This window comes from Hydra viridissima, unplaced genomic scaffold (assembly GCF_058129835.1).
Source record: "Hydra viridissima isolate aposymbiotic clone 2 unplaced genomic scaffold, HvirCarnegie_v1 scaffold_8, whole genome shotgun sequence".
Classification (NCBI taxonomy): Eukaryota; Metazoa; Cnidaria; class Hydrozoa; order Anthoathecata; family Hydridae; genus Hydra; species Hydra viridissima.
The window spans coordinates 8,584,885-8,596,542 of NW_028324307.1; the positions used below are offsets into that span (position 1 = coordinate 8,584,885).

General features: G+C 27.5%; 2 protein-coding genes across 4 annotated transcripts; one reads left to right on the forward strand and one right to left on the reverse strand.

The window, feature by feature from the left end:
* Nucleotides 1-21: 21 nt before the first annotated feature.
* On the reverse strand, nt 22-10,626 carry LOC145186486 (MOB kinase activator 3A-like). 3 transcript variants are annotated; one of them, XM_090095141.1, is made up of 9 exons: nt 10,509-10,626; nt 10,188-10,260; nt 9,626-9,691; nt 9,346-9,430; nt 7,540-7,633; nt 7,248-7,381; nt 1,562-1,677; nt 1,031-1,117; nt 22-578 (listed from the first exon to the last, which is right to left on the reverse strand). In XM_090095141.1, exons 2-9 carry the CDS (start codon nt 10,242-10,244, stop codon nt 549-551), a joined length of 669 nt encoding a protein of 222 aa, XP_089951267.1. In that variant the 5' UTR covers nt 10,245-10,260; nt 10,509-10,626; the 3' UTR covers nt 22-548. The 3 variants fall into 3 exon arrangements, with proteins under 3 accessions (XP_089951267.1, XP_089951266.1, XP_089951268.1); XM_090095140.1 differs by having other exon boundaries at nt 10,451-10,591; XM_090095142.1 differs by having other exon boundaries at nt 303-578; nt 1,567-1,677; nt 10,451-10,591.
* On the forward strand, nt 3,233-4,237 carry LOC149884899 (uncharacterized). Its single transcript, XM_090095143.1, has 2 exons — nt 3,233-3,524; nt 3,637-4,237. The coding sequence occupies exons 1-2, from the start codon at nt 3,347-3,349 to the stop codon at nt 4,206-4,208; spliced, it is 750 nt and encodes a 249-aa protein (XP_089951269.1). The 5' UTR covers nt 3,233-3,346; the 3' UTR covers nt 4,209-4,237.
* Nucleotides 10,627-11,658: the final 1,032 nt, after the last annotated feature.

An 11,658-nucleotide genomic window follows, 5' to 3' on the forward strand; every position in this document is an offset into this window, starting at 1 on the left:
AGAAAATAATGAGACAAGTTATTAGTGTAATATTTTACCAGTTTTTGATAAACGATTAAAAATCCTCAAAATTCTTTTTAAGATATTTAAAAAATATTAAACAAAAATGAATTAAAAAAAATAATAATTGCGTAAATCGAGTATAAAAGATGAAGTATCTTACAAAATCACGAACACTTAAAAAGAATATTAAAACCCTCACCAAATCAAGCTAAAATCAAACTTTCAGCGGGAACAATTTAAAACGAAATTTTTATTTAAAAAAGTAGAATGTCTTTTCTACTCTGAATTAAAAACATTACCGACGGTCTTCTCAGTGAAATATATTATTTTATCAATGATTGAAACAAGTTACAAATTATAATAGTTAAAATAATTACGTCAATAAAAATCTTAAAACATGAACAGACAAATTATGCGTACATGATAAATTATGCATAACGATCCTCATATTCGCCGTTACGTGCTCTAGGTCAACGTATAAGAGGCGCTCCAGACATCTTTTAAAATGAAATCAAGCTAATGACTGACGATAAACAGAATTTTAGTCATCCACACAACTGCATTGTCATGTCTTTCTATAGTATTGAATGAAAAAAAAAAAACGTTTAAAGAGATTAAGAAAAGTACTAATGGAGCAGGGTTTCTCAATTTGTGGGTCGCATCCTTTTGTGCAGTCTCGTAATTAAGCTAGGGAGTCGCGAAAATTACATATCGTTAGAAAGGATCTTTGAAAAGGACTTTAAGTCTACTTTTCAAACATTATTTCAAAATTTTGAAAAGTTTCACTGGATGTTCAGAATTTGACAATTTCTCCGAAAATTTGAGTATATACGGTACCTTTTACCCTCAATCGCGAAAATATTTGTATCGTTGGTTGATATTTTTCAGAAAACATGAAAAATGTCAACTAATGATGTAACCTCGTTAAATTAGAAAGTAATTTACAGGTTAATTCAAATGTGAAAAATTACTTTTAAACAAAAAATAACAAAACTAGTTTACAGAAAAATGCTAAGTGCTTGCTTACCAAAGGATTCAGTTCACGCTTTTCAATGAGATCAAATTCAGTAATAAAATGATAGAAATGTTTGTAACATTGGTTGATGTGAGCTTCCTGAAAGTCATAAAACTTCCTTACAGCTATTTATAGATGTTTTAGTTTAAAATAAAAAAAGAAACTTAACTGTCAAATATTAAGAGATTTCGTTCGACTTCAAGTGTACCGTTTTTCTTGAGTAATTCTTATGCTTTGTTTTTACCAACAGTTATTATATGTTAAATAATAAAAGTTCATATCACAAAAGATCAGTTTTAGTTTTTCTCACTCCCCATGTTTAAATTTTACTATTTATTTATATTTCTTAAAGAGTAAAAAAATAAGAAAATAGAAGTCTTTCTGACATTTTTTCTGACGATCAAAAAAAAGACATTTTTTATGGCTTGCTATTTCAAGTGCAGCAACGAAAAAGATAAAGGAGATAATATAAAGATTATAAATACACTTAATATTTCAAGCAGTGGATTTTATAAAATAAGTATAAACAACAAAGTAACTTACTGCACCTAACGAGACAATCTTTTCAAAGTGATGAATATATACATGCACAAAGACTCGAAACAACCTCTTGAATATGTTTTTCACAATGTTTACAAAATTTTTTGGGAACGGATCATCTAAACAAAACAGTATTTTTGCTGCATTTTTAAACATTATCTTTAAGGCTCTCGAGTTGTAAACTCATTATTTGTGAAGACTGAAAAAGATTAAGTTAAGGGAGGTGGGGGGGGGGAGGAGTTTTACATGTCCTTAAGTTTTGATGAAAAGGTGTATACTTTATTATCATTTCAAATTGTATTTAGACTTCTTTATACATTATATACATTCGTAAAAAAATTAATTGCTCAATAAATTATATAAATTCGATTAATTTTGTCTTAAATTAATGGAATTCTGGCAAAAAATATTACTAAATAAAAATATACGATGAAATGGCGCATGTCTCATTACTGGAACCCCATTTCATCATCACTAAAGGTCATCAATTTTTTATTTTCTTGTCTACTTCTGTTACTACGTTTCTTAACATAATCATGCAATAATTAACTCACATATTTAAACGTAGTCCGTGTTAATGTCTGCAAATTATGTGAAAAATAAAAAATTTTTAATAATTTTGTAATTTAAAAAAAAGCATTACAGCAATTCAAGACTCAAATACCACAAAATTTAGATGTACTGAGTGTTTTTAACACAAATTTTTGTGTATTTTCAATTAAGAATTTTCAATTTTTGTAATGGAAATCCATTAATATCTCTTTTTACCTCACGTTCCATTTCACTTTTCTCCCGTAAACTACATTGGAAATCATCATCCACGAAAGATTTACTCTTAGAAAACTTGAAAGAGCCTCAAAAGAAGCCAGAAATATGTCGTAAGATTTGATCACAGTTAATATACTTCGTTGATTTGATTGGATATTTGATTTCCAAAGAGATAGTGCGTAACATTACTGATTTTCTTATTTCTTTCTCTATAATCCTGCGGCTGACGTCAGAGACAGGTAAAATTCAATTCGAAAATTCTCTCCTTAAACTTAGGGCCTGTTTATATGACAAGGGCTAGCCCGTTCGCCGAGCTAGCCCGGAAAACGAGCCAGTTCTAAAATTGTATTTATATGAATTTTAGCCAAAAAAAATGATATCGAGGTCAGCCTGACTTTTTCTAGCAGAGCCTATTTATTGGTAAAATAATAGCTTTAAAGATGGCGGCTAGCGACAAAAAAACACTACATTTTAACAATGTTTAAAGGTGAGTTTCCACTCATCCGTTTAGCTACGGGAACGGGAAAGGGATGGGAAAATTAATCACGTGAGCATGCGCAGTTTGTAATTTGATTTTCCCGCAGCTTAGTTTTTGCCATCATATCTGTCTCGGGAAAAAGTTAATCTCAAATCAACTTTTATAAGCAAATAGCGAAACGAGCAGCCAATCACCTTGCTAGAATTTTCGAAAAAAAAAAATAAAGAAGTGTAAAAGTTTCCAAGAATTTTTCCATTTTCGTAATTTTTGTCATAAAGCTTAATTTCGTAATTTTGTCAAAAACATTTATTTTCCTATAATTATGTATGTAATTACTTAAAGCTATTTACGCGTATATTTTTATTTTCCTACTATGAAGCAAAATAGAAATCATTAAGATATTTAGTTACTCACAGTTGCAACTTTGTTAGTTTTACTGCTAATTTTAAATTGTATAAATACCCGAATAAAATGTTAAAATATTAAACTTTGAAGTGTACTGTCCGATTTACGATATTGATTATTATAAATTCAATTTAATAATGAATGAATTAAATGTGGATTTTTCAAGAATACAAAATGTTCCAACAAACTTGGAGGCTCATTTAATAGAAGTGAGAAAATTTCCATTTTTATGGGACACAAGAACTCGCGCATATAAGGAAACACCTTTAAAAGTTGAAGCATGGAGGCAGATATCTACTTTATTAAAAGTAGAAGGCAGCTATTTATTTTGCCAAGTAAATTTCAACAAAAATGTCTAAATAATAAAATAACGTAACCTATTTTACATAACGTAACCTATTTTATTATTATTTTTTTTTGTGTATAGAAAAAACTTTGACTTCAGCATGGACAAAATTGAGAGAAAATTTTCGTAGATGCTTGAATCGTCAAAAAAAGGCTATCATGTCTGGAGCTGGTGGAGAACAATTACCATCATGCCAATTCTTCACAGAATTAATGTTTTTGAAAGATGTCATTGGGGTAAAATCGACTAGTTCAAACATAAAATGCGATATTTTTGCAACACAACATTTAGTTGAACACAGAGGACTTGAAAATATAGACAATTCTATTAGAGCATCAAGTTCAAGAGATAATTTGACTTTAGTAGAAAATGAAACAGTTATAAATTCAATTACATCACCTCAGATGATTATCTCATTGCCAAATCATATGAAAAGAAAAATGAAAATTAACCCATTACAAGTTGCTCTTGAAAAAGCGATAATGAATGATGTGGAGCAAAATAAACTGATGAAAATAAATGAAAATGATCTGGATGAGTTATTCTGTAAAAGCTTAGTAAGCTCTTTTCATAATCTTTCAAAAAAGAAAAACAAATTAGCAAAAATAAAAGTTATGGAAATCCTCCTTGAAATGGAAAGTGACAATGAATGAAAATGTAAAATTTAATTTTCAAATAAAATATATTTCATATACGAAGATGTTAGTTATTTTTACATTCAATATATACATTTAAGGTAAACAATAAAATACTTAAAAATACTATATATATATATATATATATATATATATATATATATATATATATATATATATATATATATATATATATATATATATATATATATATATATAAGGAAGAGAAATTTCATCTTTGATCAAATGTATTTTGAGTATGAGTAACCATATCGTATTGCCATGGAACCTGTCCTTGGGGAGAATTAAAGAAGTCTCAAAATGATTCCCTCACTGCTTTTGCATCACGAGTATAGTTATTTGAGTCTAATTGTTTTTGTAAAAGTGTTATTCCTTGGTAATCAGAAATATCACTTCGCCATTCACCAGCTTGCAAACCAGAAGGTGTTTCATAATCAACAAATTTTGAAGGACAATATTGATTTAATGGTTCAAAATGACGACCATGCATAAGGTAGTTATACAGAGCAGTGGCAGCTTTAGTCACGTTAATTACAATATTTTCTTTTGCAATAATTGGTTTGCAAAAAATTCTGCGTCTTGCTGCCAAAATACCAAAAGTATTTTCTATTGTTCTGCTTGCACGTGCCAATCTATAGTTATATATTCTTTCCTTCAAAGATAATATTTCTTTAGGGTATGGGTTCATTAAATAGTTTTTGAGGGAAAATGCCTCATCTCCAATTAGAACATATGGCAGTTTTACGCTTGAACCTATTGGTTCATAAGGTTCTGGGATATTTAATAACTTTGATTCAAAAGCAATTCCCATTTTACTATTTTTGAATACACCACCATCACTGTTTCTACCAGTATCACCAATATCAACAAGTGTGAATTCATAGTTTGCATTACAAATAGCCATCAGAACAATAGAGTGAGATTTTTTATAATTAAAGTAGAACGAGCCTGATCTTGAAGGGGCTTGCATAACTATATGTTTCCCATCTATAGCCCCTATGCAATTGGAGAAGTTCCATTTCTTCTCAAACTCATTTGCTATAGATCTCCATTCATTTTTGTTTTTTGGATAGCTAATATATTCTATAACCAACAAAATAGTCCATATAGCAATAGAGGTTTTGTTTATTACTCTTCCTATGGAAGTCGGACTTATTCGAAACATACCAGATAGGTCTATTTGTGAAGTGCCTCCAAAAATATATCTCAAAGCGACCATTAAACGTTCACTTGCTCCAATTGTCTCGCGTCTGAGGGAAGACTTTGTAATCGCCAGCGCAATTAGACTTAACAAATGTTCATACTTTGTAGGTATCATTTCAAAAAAGTTAAAAAAGAATTCGTGATCGAAAAGTTGCATATCTTTTATAAATAAGTTAAATGCTCCTTTTATATTTCTTTCTCTAAATAATCTTCTGACCCAGATACTTTTTAAATAATTATGTAATATTTTTTTGTATTTTTTTTATATAATAATTTGTTAATTTTTATTATAAAAATTTGTAAATTTTTATAATAATTATGTAAAATTTTAAATAATTCAGTAACAACAAATGTAAAGTTCTTCTGCTAAGAATCGATAACACTGCCATTTTTATTATTTAGCTATCATTACTTAAAAGTGAATGTTAAAGTAAAGCAAGTTTGACCAGTGCAAGTGGAAATGAATATATCCCATCTGATCTGTCCAAATTTGTTTTTTTGCCAAGATCTCAGCAAAAAACAGCGAGATCTCGCTATCCGGGCTAGCTCATTTATTCATATAAACGCAAAATAAAATTAAATTAAAATATTGATGAGGTCGATATCTCGGCAAACGAGCTGGCTCTTTTGCCGACCCAGCCTGCTTTCCATATAAACAGGCCCTTAAAATAATGCGATGTGTTAACAGAGAAAATGGCTTCTGCTCCTCAACGATGAATTCATCAATGAAACTAACGAGGGAATTATTCTCCACCTATTATGCTATCAGATTGCAACTTAAATAACTTAAGGTCAACATCATTCAAGCCAACACAACTCATACTAACAGAACTACACAAAATGAAAACATCAAATGCAAATTTTTTGTGCATATAGAAAAAATCTATATTTTACTTAGGTCCTCTAAACAATCTTGGCACTAACTACTGTTATCAGGTCTCAAAGCAATATTTCTAGCCCTAGTTAAACAGGAAATAGTGATTTTACTGCCATATACCCACATTCAATTAAAAAACTGCAACTTCAACAAACTTAAAAAGTTAAAAGCTTTTGAAGAACAAAAAATTATTTCAAATCACTTAATTAGGTCTGGGAACTTAAACAGTTTACCATCCTTGGCTTAAATGATTTGGTGATAGAGTATTTCTTTTGCTGAAAAAATTTAAATATTTGCTTAAGAGATAATTCAACAAATATTTCAAAAAATAAATTATTTTTTGTTATATTGTTAATGATTTTTTTTCAATTAATTTAATTGTTTTATTTAATTTTTCAGCAAGAAAAAAACCTTTGCATTTAATGGACTTTGCATTTTTACTATATAAACATACATATATATAAATAACTAAAAAAATAGTTAAAATAAGAAATTATTTTTACTATATAAATACATATTTTTAATTTAAACTGTAAAACATATTTATTCTTATAATAAAACATACTTTAGGCCCCAAATTTTCTTTTATCTTTTTTAACTTTTACAAAAAAATATAAAAAAGGGTTTAGTAAAATTATTTTAATTAGAAAGATGATTTTTTCTATGTTTTAAATATAATTAAAAATCTGTATTTCAATGTTACATTTCCTGGCATTTTTTTTGTCTGACAATTTTTTGTTATAGTATTTTTAAACTGACTTTTTTCAATTTCTCAACACACTCAAGGTACAATTTTCCTTATTTCCATTCTTAAAACTTACTGCGTTCATCTTTCCAATCCAAAGTAATTTTAAAAATATTCAATTTATATGAGTACAATTTTCTGTTCTATTTTGTTGCCAAACCCCATTTAATAACAGTTAACCTAGTAATTGTGGATAATAACTGAAACTCACCTGAGTTAGGAGGAAATATATTCTCATCATTTACTTGATGATCAACCCAATCCATCAACGTAGATATGTACATAGGTGCAGAGAGGGCAGTAGGTTTTTTGTATTTATCTCCATCTGCCCAATAATATTCATATCTGTAAATTAGAGATAAAAATTTTTATTTCAAAACTTTTGATCAAGTTAAATAATTTCTTATTAAATGTTAAGCAAAAAACAATAAAAATTATTATTTTATATTTGAAGGCATTTAAAAATTACAGTTAAATTAAAATGGTAAATTATATAAATATACTTTGGGCCACCAGACATGACTGGGCAGCTTGCTTCTGTACAAACCTCAGATATTGTTCCATAGATAAGATTGATGCGATTGTAAAAATCAACAACTAAAATATTTTGTAAAAATTATCTTAAAACTAACCAGTTAGTTGCTCCAAAAAAGCAAGAAAGTTTTGTAAAGACAAGTGTTAAAACCCCTACTTAGTAAATAATAATAACAAAAACAATAATAATAATAATAATAATAACAATAATAATAATAATAATAATAATAATAATAATAATAATAATAATAATAATAATAATAATAATAATAATAATAACAATAATAATAATAATAATAATAATAATAATAATAATAATAATAATAATAATAATAATAATAATAATAATAATAATAATAATAATAATAATAATAATAATAATAATATCATTAACTACAATCAGCAAAATATCTGCTATAGGTATTCATTTGTAACGGTTCCTGTTCAATAGTATACTTCATTTTCTTTCAGAGTCATAATTACACCTATATATTTACTTATTTATATATTAACACACTAACTGTTTAACTAAATAATTTTCACTAGTACTACTTGCTTAAAATAATTCTTAGAGCCTTTTTCTTCTTCTATTTATTTACTTTTATCTATTTACTTCTTCTATCTGGGTCATTTGATAACTTATACTGTCATTTATTCTAATTACTATGTTACCTTCATTGATCAATTTTACAACGATTGCAGGATGTAGTTCATCTTGCTTTCATGGTTGTTTAAAACTCTAGTAGCAAAAACTGCAAACACAAACTTTTTAATATTTAAGAAGTACAAGGCTAAGGTGTAGACTTTGAAAATAATTTTCAAGAAACTTTCAAAATAAAATAAATCAGCTAACAATTTGTAACTTTAATTTTCCAAACTTTCAATAAAGCTCATTGCGTACCATATTATTTATTTTATTGGCTGATGGCAGCTTTGAAATAATTTGCAATCCAAAACAACTTATATGTTAAATTTTTTTTGGAAGATTATGCAATAAGCTGTGTTTTGTTTCAAAATAACTGCCAAAATTTTATGGATATTGCTGGGTTTTGATTGAATAAAAATGAAGTTCATTTTTATAAGCATAAAATTCTTATCTTTGAAGAAACTGAAAGAGAACTAATCAATGAACAACTAAACAACAATGACAGCTTTGATCTGACGAGGATGACAGTTAGGTCAGAGAGCTTCATAATCCAGTATATGCTCTGTTTCTTGATGACTTTGAAATCTAACTTTGAAATTAAAAAAATAACTTAAAAATTAACTTAGAAAGAATTTCTTAGAGTTAAAAATTTTTTATTGCAAACCCATATTTTGTAATCAAACCTATAACAAATTAGATTTTGTAGTAGAAATAAGAATATTTCAGATTGATGAGGTTTTCAATATTATTGAGAGTGTCCTAGCATGAGGGAAAAGAGATTTAGATAAAAGTAAATAAAATCATTTAGTTAAAAGTTGTAAAAACGTTGCTGCTCTAAGAGGATGAAAGAACAAAAACTTTTTAACTTGTTACTTTAAATGATTCAGACATACAAATAAGGTTCAGAATTAGATGATAAATCTCTAAAGTACCTTAGTAAAAATTAATCAGATAATTGTCTGAAATACCCTAGCAAAAATCAAGCAGCAAAAAAAATATGTAAATGTCTATCAGAGCAAAAATCACAAGATTACTAGAAGTGGTAATAATATATAAAAATCAATTCTTTTTATGTTCAAAACAAATGTAAAAATAAAATTTAGACCCTTTACCCAAAAATCAAACATACCATGTACTGCTAACCAATCATCTAAATCTTCACTTGGAGGGAGGGCTACTGCCTCTCGCATATCAATCCCAGACTTTAATGTAGCCTGAAAAATTGTGACCAAATAAATTACTTTTATTGCCTAAAAATATGAGTTATCCAAACCTTTTTATTTTTTTTTCCTTTGATATCTTGAATATAAATTTTTTTTAAAAAATTAATTACCTTTTAGATTGAATTGTGATTTTGCTGTTTCAAGATTAGTTTGCAACAGTAATATTAAAAAAATAAAACAACATACTCTGGCTTTCTTATGCAGTTGATACTTTATTGAATTTGATTCCCACTTCTTTTTTGGACGAAATGTCTTAATAAAAATAACACTTCTTACTATAATATGATTGTATGGATAATGCTAACTTTATATTACAGCAATAAAGATTGCAATAATAACAAATGCATCAAATACTGAACTGAATTTTTAACAAAAGACATTTAAAAAAAAAATTTGCAAACAAATTACAATTTTGAAAGATTGTGCCCATAAAAATGGAAGCTAGTTCAATATTCTTTTGTTCGATTCTAAAATTAGACAAGAAGCCCTTCTATGTAATAGATTTTCTTAAGAGTTATTTCCATACATTTTGAGGTTTAAGTAAGCAAATAAAATATATTCATTAAAGATGAATATCAGCTTCTTTTGGTAAAAAAAAAAAAAAAAATTAAATTGCTCTTAATATTTATAAACTAAAATTCAACTTGATATACTACATTTGTTAAACTGTTAATAAATATTTGTGCCAGGATGTATAATAGTAAATACATAGTTAGCTACAAATATGGCAATTAATACTCGTGCTTACTTTTTGTCGGTTAGTATTTGAACCAATTTTGAAGAAACCGCCTTTCTTTTCTGCCATTTTCTTAAAGCTAAAGCTAAATTCAGATAGTTATATGTTACTATAGTATAATACAATTTAGGCTCATTATGGCCAGCGAAAATTTCGTATTTTATATTTAGATAAAATAAACGAAATAGCAGACTGAAACTAAAAAATATAGCTGAAATATTGTCTTCGCTTAACGTTAACTCTTCCATAAAACGAATGATGATTTTCATGCTTACTAAAGAAATTAGATTGACTAGGAATGTTTTAAGCATAATGCATATAGGAACGATTCACTTTGTTTACTACTTTCAGCATTTCGAGTTCAGGATTCTGGAAAATAACTTTTGGCCATTTGACTTAGAGTGCGCTCATTCAAAAAATCAAAGTTTTTCTATTCCGAATTCAAGCAGCGTAATTAGCTGAATTATTTTCTTCAGATTATAGCGTCCTTCCTTTTATATTTAAAACCAAGTTTATGCATTCTAGCGTTAATCTATTGCTTTTTAATTTACAATACAAGTTGTAAATTTATTATCAAGCATAAAAATGAAGACTTTTTTTTTAAAAATCGTTTCAGTGGAAAATGGTTGGAAACACATTGCAACATTCTGGAATAAAATTTACTCGATGTACTAAATCGCATACGAGGACGATTTAATAATCATTTAGAAAATGAGTTCAAATTTTACAACTACTTTAGTAAGTGGCAATAATTGTGACATAAATCAGAAAAGTCATATCTTCTAAATTTGAATTCCAAATTTTCATTTGATTAAGAACAGAAAAATCCTAAATTGGGTCATTCCACGCCAAACGGTCCAATTTCCGAAATAATCCCCGCACTACCATCTCCGATTTTAGTAAAATTTTGACAGTATGTTGTTAAACATGTTTCATGAACATTGCCAAAATTTCAGATCAAAATAATTATTATTTCGGATTTTGTGGTACTTTTTGTAAAGCTTACCCAAACTTCAATATCTGTCAGTAGCTAAAATTCGTATATTTGGGGTCCTATATTTTTGCAATGAAAGGGTAATATATCTTAAAAACGTGGTTTCTTAGTAAACTGAAGGTGCAGATCACAAATAATTTGTTACAAGTTTCATATTATGTCTATATTTTAGTCTATGGTTCGCCAAATATCGTCACAAACGCAACACTATAAATATTTTTTATTTATTTGTAGGGTCATATCTCTAAAACTAAAAGTTTTTGAATATTGCTATTTTGTCAAAAGGTTCTACATACTGTCATAATGATATGGATTAAAAATTTGCTATTTTAAAAATTTCTCTGCTGAGTTATTCTGAGTGCAATATGGCGAAAAAAGTGAAAAACCCTAAAATATCGTGTGTTTGAACCCTTAAAACATGATGTGGGCAAATTTTTTTTTGTTTTTTTAATTGTATTATTGGAAAGACCTTATTTCAAAATTTTAGAA